The following is a 25788-nucleotide window of genomic DNA, read 5'->3' on the forward strand; positions in this document are numbered from 1 at the left end:
AAAGTCAAACCTCTGAACGACGGCCACTGTCGGGAACATTAAAGAATGGCCGTTGTTTAGTGGTTATTTTGTAAGCGTTTTTTTTAACGTGGCTGAAAAATTTGGCGCTGTTTGCGGGTGGTCGTTATTGGAAGTTCGATTCTATATGAAATCACATTTTAATAGAAATAAAATTGATTTAAGCATCCTTTTGCATTGATTTAAATGATTTCTATCAATATATTATGTTTGATCCGTAAATTTTTCTTCATTTATTTATAAAAGAAATATATACAAATTATCTAATGTACTGTAACAATCAAAAATTGACAATCCTTTTACGAGTTTTCGATTTTTTAAACTTTATCATTTAAGAAACTTTAAAACATTTAGAAAAAACTTTATTTTTATACGGCCTGTTTATAGCTTAAAAATTAATGTAAATTATAACTTAGTAGAAATATTCTTTTATTAATTACAATTAATTAAATAATATAATAAAGACTTATTGATATTTAAGTAATGAACTTAATTAAAATAATTTTCATTAATTGATTAGAAATAATGAACATGAATCTAATTAATTTATAATTAAGACCAAGCGATATCGGACTGTCAATAAAAATTAAAAATAAATGAAAAAGATATAAAGCAAAATGTTATTTACTTACTGCAACTTGTAATACATGAAATAAGTTTCGAAATATATATATATATATATACATATTTCTTTTAAATTTCGCTGAGCATTAACAGTTATTAAATAAAAATTGGTCAAACGTAAATAATTTATTTAATGTAAATTTATGCATATTTATACTTATAATTTACTCATTCTTCCAATAAAACATTAATATTAAAAAATTGTAGGAAATTTATAGATTTTAATACTATTTCTGTTTTTCTCTTCTGGCTTGTGGCGAAGTGAATAAAACCACAAAAAACTTGTTTGTCGCGGATTCATGCCACTCCAACATGCTGGCCACGTAAAGATTTTTGGGTTTTTTTTCATGTTTCTAACACCTAATATAGGAATCAGTTTCCTGTAGAAAGTCCTCCAGGGAGGCATATCTCCGTTGGCAGAAAGCCCATGTATTGCGTTGCCTTATCTCTATAATCCTACATTAACCTATCCTTGTTTTATTTACTTCACTGTACACTTTATTTGTAATTCTGCCAGTACTAAAATAGTATTACATATGCCCTACTCTTACATGAAATGTGCATTAATAAATTTGCCTACGTTTGTAATGATGTTAAATTATTTTTGATTTTGTAGCTACATCCATTAATATTTTATAATAGTAAATCGATAAAATGACAGTGCGCAAACGACACTCCACATCGTTTATTTTTGTACTTTATCGATCCATCGTAAGCGAAGAACTGGAGAATGATACGCAGCTAAACATTAGTCAATAAACAAATAACGACAGAAAGGAATTATCACAAAAAACAGATGCAGATCAGACAATCATTTTATGTACTAATCAGCTATTTACAGAATATGAATACTTTGTATAATGGATTCCTGTACAACGCGTTGTATAAAATGAAATACCAGACAAATTTTAATGTTACGAGCTTTATTAATTAGAAGCTTTTCTATTTAACTTACTTCATATCATGTTCTGAAATCTTACAACTCAAATTTCATCCAGTTTTAATTAAGGTATTAATTTAAAGGTATTTAAATAATTTCCGAATTTCTCCGCAGGTGTTAGATAAATTCGGAAAATTCCACGTCTCTTGTTATTGTATTGTTTATTTATATTTAATCTGTAAATTTATTTAAAATAATGTTTCGATTGTACTGTACTATTATGCATCTGTTGAACGTATATAATACTTAAATGTTCTATTATAATCAAATAAATCAATTTTTTACATAAATTAATTTTTCTTTAAAGAATCATTCCAACATTTTTATAAATGATTATTCATATTTCTCTGTTATTTAAACCGTATTTCTGAGCGCTCTACTCAATTATCTTATTACTTTCCCGGTTATTATGAATATAACAGGGGAAGTATTGAAATTGTGTAAAATATCTCTCTTCTGCTGTTTTGCAAATCTGGAGGTTTTAACACCCTCTGAACACAAAAAGTAAAATAAATAAATAAATAACACTGGGAAAAATTTCATGGATATTGTGTGGGGGGTATTGGCGTCTATTTCGTTTAATTTCCTATGGGGCATAGATTAAGCAACGAAATTTGCAATAGTAACTTCTTTAAGGAGCATTGATGCCATTCAATTTTGAAGTACGGAATTAGAGGGGACAGTGAGATTGAATGGGGTCGGACTGATTGAAAATTTTACTTGTGTTCATTTACAAGTTTTTAAAATTCATCCCTACCCTCGATATCAGTAACCGTAAATCAGCCATCCTCTGACAAGTGAGCTGGTCTCACCGACCTATTGCCGACAAACAGAGGTACGTCGTTTTACCTCCGGGCGGCTACTCACTCAATTCTACTACAAGTCTTTATGTTTTATATTTATTAATAATATGAGAGTTATTTTTAGTAAAATCTTGTAGCAGATGGCGTTAAATACAATTTTAACTTTGTATTAATGCGTCTTAGGGTTTCTTAAATGTATTTTTTGCCAAGAAAATTATGTAACTCCTTGCCGTATTTTATTTATTTATCTTATTAGTTAACAACATAAAAACTATATGTCTTTTGAAAACAAAGTTCTGGAAATATTACTAAATGTACCAATTGAGATTATAGGTAGAAATTTGTAATATTTTTTAACAATATTTATTATATACGGTTTTATTATGAATAATTATATTAGTGAAATATCGTATGTAATTTTATATTATTAAACGCTTTTATTTAACGTACTTTGTAACATATTCACAGATCTCGCAACATATTACATTCTCTTTCAATTTAGGTAGAAGGCTTAAACTTAGAGGACATAGCCAAGTTCGATAACAATGCTTATTAGTGATGTTTCAGTGGGGTTGGCCACTCCTACTTCGAAATCGATAAACAATCAAATTTGGAATTTAATCACGACTTGTGTGTTTAAATACACTGCCACTGCAGTGATGTATATGGTGGGGTGAGTAAAGAAATTTTGCAGCAGCATTTTTTTTCTTATCTCTGTCTATTTTTACTTATGGTAGATTATTTTTTTCTCTCCTCCCTTTTGGGCTCTAACCCATCGTGGTTCGGCTAGGCCCTCAATGGGGAGCAATTAAGTGGTGAAGGAAGAAGCCCGACATATTGGAGACAGACCTGCCTCAAAAAATTTCGAGGGAGATCGGATTCCATTCTGGATTCCAATACTAAGCCCGCTCTATCCCGGATCCTATACATTGTTCTCGATGGCTCGATAAAATGGGCTAAAACTCGAAATTTTTTAATCAATTGGCAACACTATACATATGAAACTGTACGTTTCACGCCTTTTTTCCTCAAAACTTTATAAGGAAAGACGATTAAATAGAGTTTTTTTACTGCTTGAAAATCGAGGAATAACTTTTTAATTGGAATTTTTGCTCTATGTATCAGGTTTCTGGAGCCCTTTGTTGGTTTAGACCCTATAATTACTACTAGGTGGAGTATAACTTAGATTAATATAATTTAACGTTATAATTAATATGAAGCGATTCGAATATTATTTAAGTTAAAAATGTAATAGATCTATCTATAAATACATTATCCATATATCGTATTTTACGGACTATAAGACGCCATGGACTATAAGACGCACCTGAATTTTGGAGGCAATTTTTCGAAGAAAAAAGTGCGTCTTATAGTCCGTAAAATACGGTAATACTTTTTCAATAAGTATAAATAAATTATATATTTTAATTTAATTAAAAATTCATGAAAATTTGAAATAAACAGCACATTTAGACTTTTGTTGGAGATTTGTTTAAGTTTATTATAAATTCATCTAATTTTAAAATTATTATAGTTTATAATTTTCATTCAAAATAGATCATTCCTTTCAAAATTTTAAGTTAAAACATTTAAAACTCGATTTTCTCTAATTACTGTATATAAATACTTTTATTATTTATCGTGAATTGTATAAGAACGTAAAGAAACAAAACCGTTCTTTTCCGGATAAAAAATAAAACCTTCTAAGATTAATAATTAATCTATAACAACAACAAAATAACTAATTATATAACTATATACAATAAAACCTCTACTTTGTGATCACCAATGGTTCGGAACAAAAGTGCTCTTTATGAGGGTTGATCGCGTTGAAGATAGGTCTCTTAGAGAGGTTTCACTGTAATTTATCTTCAGCTTATCTTCAGTCTCTGAAGATTTTACTTCATATCAAGATATTAACCACTTAATTCCAAATTAATATGTTTTCTTAGCTTATTTGAGTATTTTTAACATCGTTAAGGAAAAAATAATAATCCAAACAGCAATAACAATCCTAAAGGATAATATTATTATTGTTGGGTAATCGATTATATGAACTGTATAATGAAATAAAGCTAAAAGTTTATAATTAATCAATATGAAGAATTATTACCTGCAATAATGGCCACCTCCTAACAACGCCCATTTTTACTTTCCCGGCCCTGTTATATATAACAGGGCGATCGGTCCAAAAATGACCCCCCCCCAAAACAAAATTTACATCTTTCGACTCAGGGCACCTTGAAACGTCCAGAAATGAAAAAAAAACCCGGTTTGTTTTTTGTATGTATGGATGATAGTGTGATTGGGGAGCACGATTTCGTTCACCCACTTTTAAACTTAATCACTTAACTCTTGTGCTTTTTGTCGAAAATTTCTGAAATTTTGCAGGGAGGTTTGCGTATTAGGGGCATTAATGCTATTACACTTAGATGGTTAAAGATCGACGGGGTGGGGAGATAAAGGGAGTCGTGTTTCATATCTCGAATAGGGTCGGACTTAATGACAATTTTACTCGTTATTAGCATTTACATTTTTTTTTGTAAAACCCATCTCTACCCTCAAAATTAAGCTTTTTGCTATTTTATAATAATTAAAAATTTCATATTTTATTTAAAAAACTTTTTATAACAGATGGCGTCATACACAGTTATAAATGTTACCCGAAAAGTTAAGCAACTCGTTGCTGGATTTTTTATATTCCCGTCAGTGGTCATTGTTCGGAAGTTTTACGTAATTAATAACTGTGCTAAATTTAGAGCAAGTAAAAGATATATGCTGTATAGAATCCAGAAATTAAATGTTAGTTATATACAACACTGAAATATTCTTAATTCAACTTCATAATAATAATGTAACTTAATAATATTTTATAATCCAAACGTAAAATCGCACTATAGGCTTAGAAGTATACTTGTTGCATTTAAATAATGAAGTTTGTTGTTGTTTTTCATAATTAATAGGTGTATTAAAGCTTAAAAAATTAATTAATAAATGGTCAGAAGTAAAATATATGCAAAAAACAATATACACAATACAAAATGATATACATAAAAATAACACAGGGAGAAGAGAGAATTGAAACTCGAGTTTTTGATTTTTTATTATTTTCTTTCCTGTTTCGCTTATTTGTGTTTTTATATTATAAATTTTATAAAGCAAAAGTATATCTTGAGAGTAAATTCATTTTAATAATCGTTACACAAAAATAACTGCACTCTTCGCACATGACCAGAAGATTTATATTTAAACGGTATACAGACGCAGTATAGTATTTTGAAGATTACGTTTTATTTTTTATTTATTGATAATACAGGAAATGCTATAGACGAAAATACCTCCCCGATAAACAACGTAACATCCCTTTAAAAAATTATAAAAACACAAATAAGAGGGTAATTGAAGTTTTCGTTTGTCTTTACACGTAAGTTATTCATTTTTAACTCTCTTGAAAATAGATGAAAATAACATAAATAGAAATATAATTGTGTAAGGAACATGATTTTTTAGTGAATTATCTGATTGATTTTCTCGAGAACGGAGTTACATAAATGAAATTCAAGACCAAGTGTGGAAAGCTTAGGGGCAGGAGGCCCCGATTAACTATACATGAACATCCGATGCAATCACGTTATTTCAATTCAAAACTTTTCCCTTGAAAGCAGTTAATAGATGACCGGCACGACTCTATTGTTAAAGGAAAAGTAAGATGTACAGGGGCAAGCCACTAGTAATTTGAGATGGAGAGCATATATTTTAAATTAAATAAATTAAAATATGATAAAAAAAATTGCAGCCTGGCATTGTGACGATGTCACAATAAATAATTGTTCGTTTATGCTTAACTCTATGAAAGGTTTAAAGATCAATAACTTGAAGAATGTAATATAATTTCCACGAGGAGCATAACTATTAAGAAAAATCCTATAAGTAAAGAAAGAATGTAACAAAAATTGTTACATAATCAGAAAGGTCGAAATTATCTTGTCCGTGACTATTTTCTATCGATTGTTTTGTAATTCTGTGGTAGATACAATAGTATAATATATATTAGAAAGTTCAATGTTAAAATACAAAAATTAAGAAATTTTATCTCAAAAATGGAGTAATTTGCATACTCTTGATATAATCAAATATAAACATTATCAGTAGATAAATTATTTATGTTATGCAATTTACTTTTGTTTTCGTTTGTATTTATCTTCTTTCTTAAATACAGACCAAGAGGATCTGCATTAGCGATTTTTACTTCTAATGCAGTAATGGTTTATCTCGCGTTTTCTTTGTTGCCATTAGCAGCTATTTTATGTATTATAGAATTTAAAATATGAAAATTGAGCCTTAAATACAGTTAATAATTATTTAAAATAACATAATAAATTTTGATCCTCCGAAAACTACATTTCATTAGGTAATCGAAATAAAATAATTAATACTATGATTTTTTATTAGTTATGAGGTTGAGTTGATTTGAAATACAGGATGTCCTATAAGTCTGTACAACATTTATTAATAGAAAATTCATAATTCATAAACTAAGTCACAATAGTGTGAAATATGTTAGTAGAAATGAAAAAAATTTCATTCTTCTTCTAACTCATAATTGTTCGGTGTGACTACTATTTGTTACATGGCTGTCTAATTCTGTCCACCAGCACACCAGAAGTGATGTTAATTGCGGTTACGATGTAGAAGTTTTGGAATGTCTCGAGGCATAAATGGTACCTGTACACGCAATCCATAACGAACCCTCATAAAAAATGTCACAAGACATGTAGATACTGTATAGTGAACGTGCATGCCACCCAAGTAACGCATTGTTACTGTTTCCAGTATGCCCGATACAGCGCTATGGTAACTGCTTGTAGCTCCTGAATTTGAGGGGATGCGGAGAGAGCAGCTGAATCCCCTTCTCAGAGTTTTTCTCGAGTTAAGCCACAGGTAGTAAAAAAATTTTTGTTATCTTTCTGCATCCCTTCTAAAGAATTCTAGATTCGCTATTACTTCTTGCTGCAACTAATTGTAAGAACGATGAATAAAACAAAAGTTTCTGCTTCTCTTCTAAAATATTTCTCACCATTGTAAACCAAATAGTTTATGAATTTTCTAAATGTTTTGTAGACTTACATCTGGTATATTCCAACTCTAGAATTACAATAATAGAATTATTAGATAATAATTGATTAGATATGTTCATCAATAAGGCAGAGAGATATAGAAATGTAGAATTTGAATCTATAAACAAAATTATAAATATATTATAAGTAGTTATGTAAATTTTATAATTTCGATCAAATATAATTATGTTTTTTAAAATTAAGTTTAAAATTTTCTTTTTAATTATTAATATCATTAATAAATATTTTCAGTATAAAATATCAATAATGATTCCTGTATTCCTATGTGACGTTCAATTTAAATCATTTTTATTTTTGCTAATTAATAATCAGTTCCTACGTTTTTATTGAATTCCGATTATCTGTGAATCAATGAATATACTGTATTATGGATACATATTCTCATAAGATTTAAATAGATTTAATTTCAATCGTTTTTAAAGTAATTTCAGATTTTATGTTGTTTAAAAAAGACATTCAAATGTGTAAAATATTAATAAGTTGTTTGAAAGAAAGTGCTTACACAACCAATTGTAACTGGTAATAATTTATTTAACATTACAGTAGAACCTGGATTATCCGGACTAATTGGGGATGAAGGTAGTCCGGATAAGGAAAAATCCAGATAATCGAAAAATAATACTGTACTATATTTAAATCGTAATCAAATTTTCAAGAAAAAAACGTTCGTTTTGAATTTGGACTACTACTGACCAGCACTAACACTGCCTATTGTTTAAAGGCCCTCTGGGGGCGCAAGAAGACGGATTTTATAAAATAAAAAGCAGTTGAAACTGTCAAATTTCTATTCATAAAAATGCAAATTATTTATCGTTTTATGACGAGTAAAATTTTTTCGTCGCGTTCACGGCTTTTAAGTAATGCATAAACCTTCGAGGCGCGAGGCCCCCCCGGACCGCGAGGCCATAGGCGGTGGCCCACGTCGCCCATGCCTTACACCGCCCTTGGCCATAGAAATGATGTAATTTGAATATAAATTACTGTATTTATAAATATGTATGTCAAGTTATATTTTTATTACGACGCAAAATGTATTAAAAAGTTTAGGACCACTGTGCCGGGTGAGACGTTGTTGAAACAAAAAAGTTATGCATTCCATCACGTACATAAACAGTGTCGCAATCGCCAAGTGCAAATCAGCAAATTTGTAAAATTTTTGTTTATTTTGAACAATCCGGATAATCGAAAATCCGGATAATAGAGGTTCTACTGTATATAACATTACATAAATCATTTAATGAACGTTTCTTTACAATAAATACTACAGAACACACACAAATACACATATTATATATATTATATATTAGATTTTATATAAATATATGTTAATATTAAATATACAGGGTGTTTTTTTTTAATCTTGAGACAATGAAATATCTTAATTGGATCTCATTATTTCAGAAAAGGATTAGACAAAAGCTGTAGGGTTTCGAAAGAGCAATCAAGTGGTGACCTCGGGTGTGACCTTGACCTTCAAGGTCATTCGAAGGTCAAGTTTGTTTTTCAATGGGAATACATATTTTTGACCCTGGCAATGGAAAGAGCGACAAATTTCACAATCAGTCATGACCTTGAGTACCCCAAATTTGACATCTAAAGGTTATCTCAAGTGTGATATTTTTAAGCGCAGCTCAACAAATGCATCAAAGTGGAAGGGCATAATTTTGAACATTTGTTATAAAATTTTTCCCCAAAACCATATCTCAAGCAACGGTGAGAAGTAAAGTGACTCACCAAAAACAAACACCTCAAAGGGAGAAGAAAACTACTACGTCCATGTCATTAGGCCGAAACTCCACTAGCATAAAAACGGGCGTAAAGACCCTCGCCGTAAAAACTTTTAATCACGTGACCTGATTGCATTTGCACTGGGTTTGCAGTGGAGGTCCGGCTAGCGAAGCTTTTTACGGCGACAGTACTATTACGGTTGTATACGTGATATATCGATATAAAGACAATGATTATATTCCACGAGTTTTTTCTGTACTATAATTACAAACGTAGTAAAAATAATATCTTTATTTTCATATATTAACTTTTATTATTGTATTATTAAGATAATGTACAGCACTTATAAGCTTAGCTTTTTTATTATATACTCCTCTAAATGAAGGGATTTTCTTGGCCGTCCAGATCTCGTGTTTTAGGAATCCATTATTATAATCGGGATACCTCTTGTCGTAGATATATGAATACTTTCGGATGTTTTCGATAAATCTTTCCGGATCTATTCTAGTTCTTTTCCAAGTAGCCACGAGAGAACGTACACAAAAGCTCGTTTTCCGCCATTTTCGCCCCATGTCACAATGACCTAGATTTCACTGACTTCTGATTGGTGGATGGTACCGTTTTACGGCCGTATTCGCGTCGAAAGTTGAACACTGCTCAACTCGCTTTTACGCTGGTTTTACGACTTGCTCAGGCGTAAAATACAGTATCATGGTCACGTGATTAAAGGCTTTTATGGCGAGGGGTTTTACGCCCGTTTTTACGTTAGTGGAGTTGCGGTCTTACTCCTGGTTAATGCTAAAAGTAGTGAATGCTTTTAAAGGTCAAAGTAATAAGGTCGTTAAAAATTGTAAATTTTACCTCCCTGTCTATTTCAGTAATAAAAAGTATGGTTTCCCATTAGAAAAAGCTTTTAATTTTAACCTTAAAATAATCTTGACTTTTTTTTTATTTTAGATAGAGTTAGATAGCCTAATAAATAGGATTTAACAATTTAAAGGGCTTATCACACTAAGTCCGACAAAAAAACAGACCAGATCTTTTACAAAAAAGTTAGTCTTTAATAATCACTTTCAAATTTAGGTAAGGATGCATTTCGGGTACAAGGATCCCTCATCAGCTTACAAACATAGCACCAACATATAATTATAACACTAACAGTTAACCAATACAAAGGAATTTTTGATATATACAGTGAACTGTATTTACAATTTTGAATACAACCCATATACTAAATAACTAAAACTATCAAACATAAAATTTATTTATATAATAATATGATAGCCTATATCACATTATTTGGGACCAGTAAATGTCTAATTTTCTCCCACATTTTCTGAGTTCTGGTAGACGTTTCCACTATTAATAATAAAATATTGTTTAGTATTGTAAGGTATGGAATCGCCAAGACGCGCGATTCCCACCTGTTTGTTATAACGAACTTTCATAACGGAAAAGTCGTTAGGATCGGCCGGTAGAAACGACCGTTAGGAACTTCCGTGGGAAGAACCGTTAAGTTTCAAATCGTCGACCATCGGACGATTGGCCGGCGGGAAGTGACCGTTGGCGGCCGTTGCGGGAACATTCAAATTTGATTGGAGCAGGGTTCGAACGCCGTCGACTATTTAAGCTCGGATCGAAGTTCGTATCGGGATCGTGTGGATCGTATCGGAGGTGATCGGATCGGATCGGATCAAGGGAGATCGTCGTTATCGAGGTGCTAACTAACTCTCTCGTTGGAAGTTACGTGTTTGTGTATGAACTTGTTCCTGACTCGGAGGTTTTGTTAATTACAAGTCTGTTTGTTCGTAAGGAGTTCTTTCGACGAATTTGTACGGGAATAGTCGGTTGTTGTTGGAATTAGTGTTGTGCATATTTAATTGTAACCCTAAAGTGGATTATTTTGTACATTACTGTAAATATAAAATTTGGGTTTTTCGTCAAACCGACTGAGTGGTTATTTTGAACATTACTGGCGCAGTCTCGACAGGATATTTTGGATACTTTGGATTACGTTGGATTATCCTGGATTATACTCCAAAGAATCGGAAGAACTGAGCTACGACAGAGAAGCAGACGTACAGAGCATCACCAGCAATTAGACCCAGGTAAATTTTTTGTTTCTCGCTAGCACACAGAGATGCCTAGACGCGCGAAATCGCGGCAGCTAGATGCTAGGGACTGGGAGGATGACGAGCCGAGTTCATCGCGCAGGACAAGCGGGTCGGGAGACGACCTCGAAGCGCTTAAGATACAGCTCGAGATCGAGAGAATCAGGTCCGAGGCAGAGACAAAAAGAGCGGAAATCGAGGCGGCAAGCAAAGAGAGAATCGCGGAAACCGAGGCAGAGACAAAAAGAGCGGAAATCGAGGCAACAAGCAAAGAGAGAATCGCAGAAATACAGTTAGAACGGGATAGGTTAGCACACGGGTCCCGGAATAGTGAGGACGGTCTCGGCAAAGCGAGTTTTGACGATTACGCCCGTAGAGTAAGGGGGGCTCTACCGAAGATGCCGGAGGAAGAAGAGGCAGTGCCTTCGTGGTTCCGCTTGGTAGAGGTAATCTTAGAGACCTACGAGGTTCCGGCAGAAGTACAGGGGCAGATAGTGTTGGGCGCATTGTCTGAGAAATGTAGAGCGTCGCTGGCTAGATTAGCAGCGGAGAAAATTAAACATTACCCTTCCCTGAAGGAGTTCGTCCTTGAGGAGCTGAGGCTCTCCCCCGCGGAATACTTAAAGGGGTTTAGGCGGGCAGCGCGCTTCCCAGAAGAAACGTGGCCGCAGTTTGCGTCGCGCTTGAAGGATTTATACGGTTACTACGTAGACAGTAGGGAGGTGCGGACGGTAGAGGACCTGGTAGAATTGACTGTGGCGGACCACCTAAAGACGCTATTGCCCCCCGAGGCGAGGAAATACGTCATACTGCAAGAAGGGAACGGGTGGAGCAAACCCGCGGTTCTAGCTAAGCATATAGAGAAATTTGCAGAAGCAACGGGCGGCGAACTAACGTTAGACAGGGAATCTGGACGGCAGCGGGAACAACAGGGGAAACCGTCAAGGGAATCGAAGCCCGTGACACGGGGCGCGCCCGAGCAACACACGAGGAATAGTTGTCACGTTTGCGGTAAAATGGGGCACTGGAGGAGGGACTGCCCCAAGCGGAAGCGGTCCAGCGAGCCGGACCGGGCGAGGTTAGCACCTGCAAACGAGCCATCCCGACCGAACGAACGTTTAGTGGCAAGAGTGACAACGTACGACCAACCGGAAGCCGACGATTCGCTACGCAGAGTTAAGTTGGCCTGTGGCGGAAGTTGTTTGTCAGCTATAGTCGACTCGGGAGCCGAAATTTCAGTTTTGAGGAAGTCAAGGGTACCAGCGGTGACAGAAACGAGGGGGAAGACACGGTTAGTGGGAGCCTTCGGTCACCAGGTAGAGGCAGGTTTAGCGTCAGTACCGCTTGGATTGTGGGAGGAAGGACGCGAAGAAACGCCAGGATCGGCACGGGTGACGTGTGCGATCACCAATAGGTTAGGGAAAGCGACAGACGCTCTCTTAACGGAAAGGGACTTCCGAGCGCTGGTAGAAGCGAGAGAGAAAGCGGATTCCGAGGCAAGAAAAAGGGAATTAGCTGAGGAGCAGAGTATATTAAGTGCGGTAGCGGGGATGTTCGTGGAAGCGAGCGAGGCGGTTAAACGAGAGCCGCCCGACGACAAAAACCGGGGGATGGTCATAGGACCGCTTGACCAGACACAAGAGCGGCAGCGCACGGCCCAGTGTGAGCGGAGGGCGCAGTCTGAGCAAAATAAAGCAGGGGACGCGATTCCTATTGCGAGGAGATATTCCGGTAGCGAATCGGATAGCCGAAGCGAACGACCCGCCGCGAACAGGAAACTGGAGGGCGAGGACGCTGATGAAGGGAGGCCGGGAGTCAGAGCAGTAAAGAATGGGGTAGCTGGGACGCCTCAGGGTCAAAATTGTGGCGTCGGGGAAATAATCGACTTGGGAGATATCGGCCGGGAACCCGCGACGCAGTTGGCGCAACACGCCGATGACCAAAGACGAGCGATCGGGGAAACTAGCGAACCGCTGCTAGGGTTACCGAATGCGACACGGGATAAGCCCCTGGATGCTACGAAGGAGTGTCATTCCGTGGACGACTTGGCCGAATTGATTGGGCAACAGGCGAACCTGATCTTGGCGACCGTCAATCGGGTTCAAAGAAAACACAGCGGTAAAGAGACCCGGAGGTCTCGGGCCACGGCGGGCGCGGCCAGTGGCCAATCGGAACTACCCACACACGTGCTAAGTCCGGAGGGAGGCATATCGCCGGTCCGAAAAACGACGGACAACGGTCACAACCGAGCTCGCGGTAAGAAACCCAAATTCCGTGAGAAGGGCCGAGCGACATCTGGTGACCAACAAAACCGGATGACGCGCCGAAGGCGACGGGGACGACCTCCTCGTAGGGGGACCCGCGCGGATAGGTCTCGGGGATCCAAGGGGTCCTACACTATCGCGAGGCATCTCTGTGCGCGGGTTATAGCGAGTTTGCCCGGTTGTACCGGAGGTAAGGGTCAGTCCGCACCAACGGACATGTGTAAAATTGCTGAGTGTTGTTGGATCAAACAGGCTTGGGCTAAGCTCAGTTTGATCCTTGGCCGCGGAGGTGTAAGGTATGGAATCGCCAAGACGCGCGATTCCCACCTGTTTGTTATAACGAACTTTCATAACGGAAAAGTCGTTAGGATCGGCCGGTAGAAACGACCGTTAGGAACTTCCGTGGGAAGAACCGTTAAGTTTCAAATCGTCGACCATCGGACGATTGGCCGGCGGGAAGTGACCGTTGGCGGCCGTTGCGGGAACATTCAAATTTGATTGGAGCAGGGTTCGAACGCCGTCGACTATTTAAGCTCGGATCGAAGTTCGTATCGGGATCGGTGTGATCGTATCGGAGGTGATCGGATCGGATCGGATCAAGGGAGATCGTCGTTATCGAGGTGCTAACTAACTCTCTCGTTGGAAGTTACGTGTTTGTGTATGAACTTGTTCCTGACTCGGAGGTTTTGTTAATTACAAGTCTGTTTGTTCGTAAGGAGTTCTTTCGACGAATTTGTACGGGAATAGTCGGTTGTTGTTGGAATTAGTGTTGTGCATATTTAATTGTAACCCTAAAGTGGATTATTTTGTACATTACTGTAAATATAAAATTTGGGTTTTTCGTCAAACCGACTGAGTGGTTATTTTGAACATTACTAGTATATTAAAAGCCAAAAGGAAAAGAAACTAATAATGAACTTACTATTATTAAAATAAGTGGTTTCCAGACCTTAAACAAAACAAATACACCAAATCCATAAGACTGTGTGAAGCCAACTGCCTTGTTACAATTCATTTTACAATGTGATGTGACTTTACTCTCACATCTGTTCAGCTAAAAAACGATATCATTCCACCTGTCGTAGCTTCAGTCCCACATTGTTATTAATTCTAATGTCTTGTATTTTCAGAATTTCTAAGTGTTCCTGTAGTCTTCTTTTTAATTGTTTTCTGCCAGAATACTCTTTACACTATCTTTTAAAATTTCACAACCTTCGGTATTGCAATGTTGTGCCACTGATGATGATATCAAATTGTTTTTGTTGACATATATATGTTCTTTAATTGTTGTTTTTAATTTTCTTCCGGTTTTACGAATGTATCTTTTTTATGTGAACAACTGCAATCTAATGAATAAACTACATTATCGTTTTCTAAATCATTATGTTCATTATTTTTATATTTACTGTTAATCATTTTTGCTCTGGTTCTTCTATGGTTTGGTACTAAAATAATATCTAAATTTTTTAATTCATTTTTTAATTTTTGAAAAACACCGAAAACATATTCCATTTTAAGATACAAACTCTTAACAACTCGTGGTTGTCTATTTAATGTGACGTTTTCTCTTTTCCTTTTACTTTTTTCTAATCGCTTTAAAAATAATGTTCTAGGGTAATTATTTAAGCTAAACATTTTTATTATATTTTCTATTTCCATTTCTTGATCATTTTGCAAGGTCGTTCTCTCTTTAATTTTGTTGATATACATCTGAAAAGTATTCTTTTTTATATGTAAAGGTATATTAGATTTGAGTGTATAACTTTACCGGTAGCACAATTTTTAACATACTTTTTAAATAATAATTTACTATTTAATCTAACTATAGTAAGTTCTAAATAATTCAGAATATTATCTACTTCTTTTTCACATTGGAATTGAATATTTTTATTTATTAAATTAATTTCATTAACAAAGAGTCAATATTTAACATGCTTTTATCGTAGATGATGAAACAGTCATCTACATAACTTATTATACCTTGGATTTTATTGATTTCTTCATCAATTATGATCATACAGAACTCTGCCATTCTAGGACCTATGCAAGATTCCAATGGAATACCTTCCGATTGTCGGTAATATTTACCTTAATAAAATACAAAGTTTTACAATTGAATGTTACTTTTAATACTTTTTACATATGAGATTAAACAAAGATATTCCTTCTGTCGTTATGTTATCCGATTCAAATCAATGTCATTAATATAATTTAGCACTAGAAGCGTTAAGCGCAATTTTGTACTAAATTTTCAAAATTTAGTACGCCACTTACAATATTGCATTCGATTTGCTTAACGCCTTCAATATTCTCTGTTTTTAATGCTGTCCCTCCGTTAAGCAAGAAGCTTCTATCAGCATTTGATCCGAAGAATGTCAAGAGTACAGTCTAAAAATAGAACTGTCAGAACTTCGTTTGATAAGTTGAAAGATATAAAAGAAATTCTGCGAAAAAACGTCAGCATATTACTTTTTAAAGTGCTATTCGTGGGAAACGTAATTCATCAGGGACATTTTCAGGGTAGGTGCTTATGGCGCTGTAGCACCCGCTTGTCAGTTACCTAAGCAAGTAGTTCATAAGATTACGTAATTAAAGTAACTGTTAGGTAATTGAGTAACATTCTCCGAAAAACGCCGGGAACACGTGACTTGGTCCTCCAAAACTGCTTTGAGCGGAAACCATATTCTCAAAATCCGGGATACGCCACTATAATCCATTGTTATCTGTTTAACATAATTAATATTGGAAAATAAGGATAGGGAATTTTTGTTCGTTATCCGTAGAACGAAGTGTTTGCTTATTCGAGATAAAAACACATCAAGAGCCTAGACCACAGTTTTTGCCATTTACAGGTGTATGTTAAACCTAGTGTTTTTATTCTTCTTACTTTTTACTCTTAAAGTATACGAAAAAATATATTTTTCTTCCCGTTCTGACTTATGGATATTGTATAACTAAAAAATTTTCTAAAACATTGTGTTAACAATGAATAAAAAAGATTACAGTTAAAAAGGTAAAAAGAAATCAACTTGCAGAGAAAACTTTTTATTTACTTTGACAAACTTTCCATATGCATTTCGCCTCTTATAAAAAGGCTTCTTCAGTAGCTAGTGTTTTTAAATCCAGGTTTCACTGGTTTTTCAATTTTCCAATTTAATCTGTGTTATTTTTTCATGTTTATATGTTTATATTTTTCAGTTATATTTCATAAATATATAATTGAACAATATATTATTAATGTTAATATTATATAAGATATTTTATTTTGTAAAGAATGAAATTATTTTTATTTCATAGTTACAGATATCTTCTGTCATCCAGTGTGGGACGGAGTTTTATGTTGGCCTGCAGCAATACAAAACTCTACTGTTTATCTGCCTTGTCCTTCGGAAATAGGATTGGATATAACGAGTAAGTTGAAATATTTATATTTATAACGAATTAAAAATCATGAATAATACATTATAAATATAATTTAACAGAGTTTGCCAGTCGAAGATGTGGAATAGATGGATATTGGGAAGGAAGTCCTTCTGTTTTAGGAAAACAAAATAATAACAATGGATGGAGTAATTACATGGATTGCTTTACTAAAGAGATGAAAGGAGTTCTAAATAAACTTTATAATAAATCTATTGACGAAGCAGAGGTAAAAATTAGAATACATACAAAATAGTAATATACAGATATTCCTCGTGCAATACGGTAGCCTACTTCAGAACACGGTTTGAAATTTGGGGATATCCCCTGTACAACACGACTTCCAGTTTTGGTCTAACACGGTTTTGGAAATCCTTTGTACAAAATTTCACAATTTTTAAGCGTAAACTTCGTTATTCAATATTTTTTTAAAATTTAAGTAAGCACGCGTGTTGTCTCAAATTTATCCATGGATTTTAGTATATTGAAATTTTCAAATTATTTTGCACTTTTTGTCAGGATTACTTTAATGAAAATCGATAGGACAAGGAAGAAAAAATTGTACTAACTTTCCTACCAACTCGGTGTCGTTGTCGTTGCTTTCAGTTTTGGTTAAGTTATGGCAACGCAATACTTGGGCGATCTGCCTGGAGGGGATGCCTTCCGGGAGGTCATTTTAAGGGTAACTAGCCCCTATTCAGGCTTTTGCAGACGTGGAGAAAACCCGGAAAACTCCACGTGGCCTTCCCGTCCTGGCGAGGCGCTAACCCACGATCGAATTCCCAGTGTTCAGGGAACGGAACTGCCTGGCCACTGGTGGCTCGTTTCTTTCAGATTTTAGCCCTCAAGACTGTCACTGTGTTTTGTTTTTATAGATTAATCTTAGTGTTTAAACTTTAAACACTTATGTAAAAGTGTTTAAAGTTTATTTAAACACTTTAAATGTAGGTAAGTGTTATTAAACTTCATTTTAATCGTAGTTATTACTTGATACAGCGAAATACAGCGGTGTCTCGGTACTCGAACAACTCGGTATTCGAACACAAATTCTGGAAAAAAGTGGCTCGGTACTGGACTGAACAAACGCCACCCGCTAGAACAAATTTTCGATTAATCACATATTTTTTTCGTCATTTATAAAAATTTTTGAGAAAAATAAAAAAAAACAAAAATATGAAAACGTTGCTAATACTTCTGATAAAGATGAACAAAAAAGTTGAGATGACGACCGAACTTTGTAAAATGAAAACTCCCTCGTTTAACTAACTTGTAAAATTAATATTAGCGAGGTTGAGACCGAAGTTTTAAACGCGAAAACGAATACGTCGGACGTTCAGCGCCGCTTTCCTGTAAGCCTAAAAGTTTGACAATGACGTTTGGAATGTCGAACATGATTCCACTGACTTGCAAATGGACTTCTTTTGCAGAGACGACCCTTTATTACAAACTACACCTTCGCAATATTAGTAAAACAGAATTGAACAAGAAGAGGTTTTAGTTTCTTCTGTGTATTATATTTTATGAACATATCGTCTGTCTTTCTAAGTGAAATACTATATAAACTAATTTCTATTTTTATATGTTTATTGTTATATATTATTAATTGTCTGTTTATGTCATTGCATAACAAGATGAATAATACTGTGTATTTTACGTTTTAATTATTTAGTTAATTTATTAAATTTGGATTTTAATCAGATTTTGGGCACTAACAAGTAAGATGGTTTAATTTAATGCAATACGGCAATGCAACACAAAGGCAATCTGCCAAGGGATACCTCCCAGGAGGACTTTCTACGGAAACTAATCCTAATTTGTTAGACACCTGAAGAAACCAGGAAAACTCCACGCGGTCATCTCTTTATCAGGCGCGAACCCGTGACCGATAGCGTTATCCACTCTGCCACTGGTGGCGCACTAAGAGAGCTTTTTTTAAATCTCATAGCCATGGTGGTTTCGGCCAGGCTCATGACGGGGGTGGCCGAGTAATTAGGGACTAGACATATCCGGGAAACATCATTCGCGAAAAATTCCTAAGGTTGCTCGCCTGGATTCGATTTCAGATCACCAGAGCGGAACATTAAAGATTATTTGAAAAATTCCATTTACAGTATAAACTTAGAATATTTTCACACAAAAATAACAATATTAACAAATTTAAATTTTAAGTGTTTTACTATAACTTTTTAAAATATTGATAGACAATATTTCAAATAAACAATACATTTTCAATATTTATAAACAAAAGTGAAATCATTAAGCTAAAATTTATCTTAAATTGTAATTTTTGACGACCACAACAGAGACATCATATAAGGTTCTATTAACTCTATTAATACAAATATCTTTCTAATCAACTCAATTACAATTTTTCTTTTTCTTAATTTAATGTAAAATTATTGCATCAAAGTTTATTTATCCCTAAGTAGTATTTTTCTTTTGATAAAATTATATATCAAAGAATCAAAATTTAAAACTTTCTAAAATATATTTAATAGAAAATTACTTGAGCTGTAAGCAATCGCAAAAAAAAAGGAATATCATGTTACATAAAATGTTGAAGGGCCAAGTGAAGATCCTTATTAATCCGTCACGATCTTTACGATGAATCGTCTCGAGTTGGGTTTTGTGACTCGAGAATGTTCGTAAGATGGTTCGAGGAAAGCCACACCTCCACACTCAACAAGTAAATATATACAGTTTATTTACACAACAAATATTTACAAGATGTACAATGTTCGACAACATTACATACGCTATGCAACAAGGATGTGGTATCTCACGTCAGCTTGTCTATTGGGGACTGTTAAACTTCGGGGAATTCAGGTCGCCTTTCCGGAGTTGGCTCAACTATATGGCCTGTCCAGTCTCCGCACTTACCCGTCCCTGAGATCGTTGTCAGAGGAGAACACTCTCTCTACGCTCAGCGGGCTGTCCAAGTACCTGAGACTACCGTATTATCAGTCTCTTGCCCTTCTCCTCGTTTCTCCGCCACACTTAGCTTTTAAGGGATTCTACGGCGACAACTTGCGGCCAATCAGATTCTTCTTCTCCCCTGGGAGCTTCCAAAGACGTCCGCCCTATTTCCCGACGACGTAGCTTACGTTCGCGTCCGTCCCTTGTTTACATTTTTCCCCAAGCCGGTCGGCACGTGGCAAACACATTGACCCTTAAACGGAGACGCTACTCCTTTGATCTTTCCGGCCGTTTATGGCCCCAACGCCAGGTGGGTCCAATTATCTCTGTCGCGTGGCTTTTCGACTTAGGACGCTAAAAGCGACCTTTACAGGCCACTATTGGCGGAGTGAAAACACTTGGTCGCGGATTCGCGCCCGACCAACATACTGGCCGGGTGGAGTTTTCCATGTTTTATTCACGCGTGTAACACCTGAATAGGAGCCAGTTTCCCATCGAAATCCTTCCGAGAGGTCAGATCGTTCACTTTTTGTTTTGCTTTATCCCATTAATCTGACATCCTAAAATACTGAAGAATTTTTATTCAACAATTTATAAAAATAAAAATGCATATATTAGATATGTCTTACAAAAAAGAAATACACAATACACTCATTGCCATAAAAATTATCGCGCCAAGAAGGAATTGCCCTATCGCTACGAAATTTGGCATACAAGTAAAACTCAAGTAGATATGAAAATGAATGGAAGTATAGCGTGATGGCTATAATGCTAGCAGAGGGCATTAAAATGCATCCCTGTTAGCCTATAAAAAAGCGCGCAAAGCATCCTGTTTGTAGTTTACCTATTGCAGAGGGACGCTGTATCACTAGAGATGTCTTTACGTCACAATCGAAGACCATATGAACAACTAACCGAGTTTGAGAGGGGAAGGATGATTGGGCTGAGAGAAGCCGGATTGTCATCTCGCCGAACAGCCTGCCACCTAGGCCGTTCTGACAACTTGTGAGGAGGTATTGAGACCAGTGGACGAGAGAGAGAGCTCTCACACACGGCGCCTAGGTTCAGGACGCTCTCGGCAAACCATTAGCCTAGAGAACCGCATGGTCCTCCGACAACACGCACACAGCCGACTGTATCGTTATCCGCCATTCGGACAAAGTTGGAGCCATCATAACAAGTAGAGCCTGTTCTGATAGGTGTAGGTGTGCAGTGCGTGCGTGCACGCAAGCGGCAAAATTCCTAGGGCGACTGATAGTGCACTTTAAAATATAAAATTTAAATATAATTTTATATTATTTTAATTAATATAGTGGTCGGAGATGAAGCAAATTGATGTTTACATGACGACTGATAATATAAAGTTAGTATAGCTGCGCAGTTTAAGATATAAATAACGCTGAAGCATGTTAAGTGTTTTGCATCAGAAAACTTAAAAGCAACAGTTGATGGGGGATTTATCCGTTGACCAGAGAAAAATTAATCTGTGAAAATTCCATAATCACTACGATTTTTTCTTGTTTTAAATCACATAAAAATCACTAAAAACTTGCAGTTCTTAAACTTTTAAAGTTTGCAAACTGCAAGCTTTATTTATGTTAACGTCTTATGATTAAGTTTAAGATTACACTTACGTAACTCATTGTGAATGGTTGTATTAAATAACATAGGTACAAGGTTTTATGTTTATACTTAATTTTCATTGTGAATGGGCCTTTATTACCGTCAGTACCGTTAATCTTAAAGCGATACTTACATCATTGTTTTAATTGTTGACAGAACCAAAAGGAAATTTAAATGAACAAAGAGATGCGCACGAACGTTATTAATTTAAATATTTACATTTAAATTAATTTTTATACACACGTAAGCCTATATATTGTATTTATATACTAAATAAGAAAAATGTCTTTAAATTAATTCCTTTTTAATTTGCAAATTCTATTTTATGGCAACGCTAAAATATAATATAATTTTGAACAAAGGCGCCTATTATCTACGTGGCGCTTGATTTAAATAAAATGAAAATAAATACATATCAAATACAGATTTTTTCACCCCTGTCAACTATATGAAACTATCCTTAATGTACCGAACCTTATTTGTTGAGCTTAATTTATTTCATTGTAAACCATTTATTTTTATAAGCAATCGGTAAAGTTCATTATTTTCTTCAATTATTGCATTGTTTATAAAATACAAAGAAATATTCAGTACAGCAGCCTATTTTTGAGTTTAAAGCGTAGCTTTTTATCAAAAACAAAAGTTTAAAAACAACTTTTATATTATTTATAATTTTAATAACAAAGTTTTAAAGTAAAATAGTATAAAAGTAGTGGAAAAAGACGTGAAAAGACAGGAGTGTCTGGAGGAGTTTGATAAATGGATGAGTGTAATCCCTCTTGTCTGCTCCCCATCCCTTCTGAGAAATACTGTAGGCCTGAGGATATGTATGTAATAGAGATGATTAGTTATTACAATTAAATATAGATAAAATACTGATATCAGTTAAATAATTAAAATAATTTATTATTATAATTTATTTATTTAATTACTTAATAATATTTAACAAATATATAAATATAATAATTTTTGTTATATTTATTAATAATTTATTTTAATAATAAATTTAAATTAATAACAATTTGTTCTTTAATTTTATAGTATTTGTTTATAATAAATGTTCCCATATTAGTCATCGGTCCCCAGAATCGATTGAAGACGGTTCGTTAAAAATTATTAGTCTAATCGTTATAGGTTATGTATATTTAAATTCAGGATGTAAATAGGTTTTTTCTATGAAAGTGATGTGTGGATTAATAGGCCTACAGACTTACTGATCTTTTGTTATTATTAAGGTGTTGTTAGAGTGTATTCTATACATTATGCACTACACACTGGCACCTAGTGCTATGCCAGAACAAAATCAAGGCATAGCTACAGGCAAAATGAAGGTTCCGTTCACGTGCTGTTTGTGTATATATCTGTATTTAAGAATTTACTGATTATTGACATATGTTTAGTATTAGCAGGTTGCCGGGGCAAAACATAAATACAAAGATTAAGATTATTTGATTATTTCGTACTTCTAACCCTTCTATTATATTATATTATAATATTTGATTTACATAACTACGAGTATTATCTTACGTAAGGGTTTATCACACCAAGTGACCAATCTAACACATTTAAAAATTTTTTTAAATTGTGTGCAGCAGAGGAATAAAGAATTGTTTAAATGTAAAGAGTTTAGTTATTTCAGCCTACCATTGACATGTTTATCGCGATACTCGGATGATACGAATTATGGCACAATTTCACTTATCAAGTAGACACCAATTGAAAATACGATATCTTAAATTTAAGATATCGTAATTTTTTTTTTTTTTTCTTATGTTAACACTAACAAAGTTTCATTCACAGCCGAATATCAAATAGTGATCGGCCAACGAATCAAATTTCGCGAAAATGGACCAAATATTTAAACTCGGCACCCTCGAAAACCACTTAAAGCATATTTCGTGCAGACTGGTAACCTCATATTATATAATTTTCCTATTCGAATGCCACCATACCGGTGGGTCCGATAGGAAGAAGGGACTATTGCAGATGGAGGTTGAAGTTAATTCGACCAAAAGTAGTAGTTGTCCTCCTCCCGGGAGAGAGGATGGTCAACGACTACTAATTAATACTGGTCTACTATTAATATTTGAAAAGTGATCCGTGTTGGATAAGTTGTGATGGCCCTACACGTGGTCGAAGTTGTTAATCTTAACGTCCGAAAGATTGGATATGACTTGTTTAAATTTTTAAAAATCCCGTAAAAATGCAAGAATAATTGATTTTATGTGATTCCACAAAAAAAATATAAAAAAAAAATAACTAGTGAAACCAGGTTGAAAAAGTGAAGCTCAGCAGAAACATCTAAGTAAAGAAACTTTTGAAAGTTGTAGCATAAGAATAGTGGAAGCAGATTTGACAGTAAGACTCAGCATGTGTTTAAAGAGCAAATTACACAGACGACTACAACTACAGGAAATTTTGAATGATGCCATGTCGTCATGATAATAAATAGGAAAAAAACATCGGCACTGAAAAAGACTTCGAGCTTTGTGTCTTAAAATCGTTGAACGCACTGTATATTAATTTGGCTGAACTTTAGAACATCTTTAAGCAGTACTAGTGAAGGAAACTTGGAGCAATGGATTTATGAGTTAATAAGGGAAGATAAAATCAAGGGAGGTACGGGATGTCCAGGTTTCCTGGTAGTTAAGTATGTCGTCGTAAATATAGCGTTTATAAAAAAATTAATAGAATTGGTTTGGTTTATTTGGTTACAGAACGCTACAAGTGAGCGATTTGCCAAGGAGGATGCATTCCAGAAAGACTTTTATTTAAAGCTGGCCCCAATTTAAGCGTTACTAACGCAATGAAAACCCAGAAAACTCCATCTGGCCAGTCCGTTGGCCACGCACGAACCCACGATCGACTACCGCTGTTCGGTGATTTTATCCACTCGGTTACTGGAGGGTAATTATTGGACTTCAATTTGAAAAAACTATAGACCTATAAATTTCCTCTGTCGTCCGTCCCTGTCGTTTCTTAATCTCGAGAACGGAGTTAGATAGATGAGACAAGACATGAAATCGTAGGAGAAAGAAGACCAGATTAACTGTATACGAACTTTCGATGCAAACTGGAAGTCACATTATTTCAACTCAGAAGTTTTTCCCTGAAATGTGTTAGATAGATGTCCGGCACGACTCTATCGTTAAACGAAAAGTATGATGTACAGAGGAAAGCCACTACAGTACTAATTTGAGGTGGAGAGCAATTTTAAAGTAAATTAAAAATATGATAAAAAATTGCAGCCCCCATTTGAGTTTAATTTCGTTTCATTGACATTTTACTTACTTTTCTTCATTTTTCAAATGCTTTTGTTATCAGTAAACAATTTGCGGAGAATGCACATTAAAGTTCCCAAATTTACTGTATGTTTTTCTCTTTGAAAGACAAATATATTTTATTGTATTTGTATTAAAAAAATAAAATATAAACAGATAACTATTAACTTTTAAATTATTAATTATGCTGTAAATTCGTGTTGGACAACGGATACTCAACATTTAGTTTTACTTTTCCCGCTCTTGCGTATACATAACAAGGGAAAGTATTGAAATCGTGTCAAGTTTCACCCTCCATTTTTTTTTCTTTCTTTGCAAATCTCCACGTTTTGAGACCTCTTGAATCCAAAAACTTCAAAAAACTGCAAATAAATTCCGTGTGTGTATGTGTTAGCGTCTATTTCGCTTAATAACTGAGGATGAGATAAAGATTAAGAAACGAAATTTGGCATGGTGGCTTGCTTGCATGTGAGGGACATCAATGCTATTAAATTTTGGTTAAAGGTCGAGAGAGTGAGGTGATAAAGGGGTGTCATGTGTCATATCTTGCGAGGGATAGGACATGTACTGCACAGTACATTTAATGTACATTTTATTTGTTATTAACATTTACACTATTTTTATAAAACTCATCCCTAACTTCAAAATTAAGCCTTTTTGCCATTTTATAATAATTTAAAATATAAAACGTTTTTATAACAAAATCTCATAACAGCTGGCGCCACAAACAATTTTATTTATTTTGCTTAATAATATAAAACTTTTTTAAAATAAACACTGATAACAGCCAGGAAAGTTAAGCAACTTTCGTTGCTGGGTTTTTTTAATTTATTATAATTTAGTATTATTTTTTTAACTCTCCAGAAACTGAGACAGTCCATTGGATTACGACTATAATTTTTTTTTCTTGGTTGAACTGTAA

General features: G+C 34.7%; 1 protein-coding gene across 1 annotated transcript in view; it reads left to right on the forward strand.

Moving 5' to 3' along the window:
* LOC136974556 (integrin beta-PS-like) overlaps nt 1-25788 on the forward strand; it is a 200173-nt gene that overhangs the window by 33309 nt on the left and 141076 nt on the right. The window contains exons 2-3 of the mRNA XM_067269471.1: nt 16924-17037; nt 17109-17275. Of these exons, the coding sequence (XP_067125572.1) occupies nt 16924-17037; nt 17109-17275 (281 nt within the window). The remainder of the gene's footprint in view (nt 1-16923; nt 17038-17108; nt 17276-25788) is intronic.

This window comes from Centruroides vittatus, unplaced genomic scaffold, assembly GCF_030686945.1.
Source record: "Centruroides vittatus isolate TY-2023 unplaced genomic scaffold, ASM3068694v2 contig_350, whole genome shotgun sequence".
Classification (NCBI taxonomy): Eukaryota; Metazoa; Arthropoda; class Arachnida; order Scorpiones; family Buthidae; genus Centruroides; species Centruroides vittatus.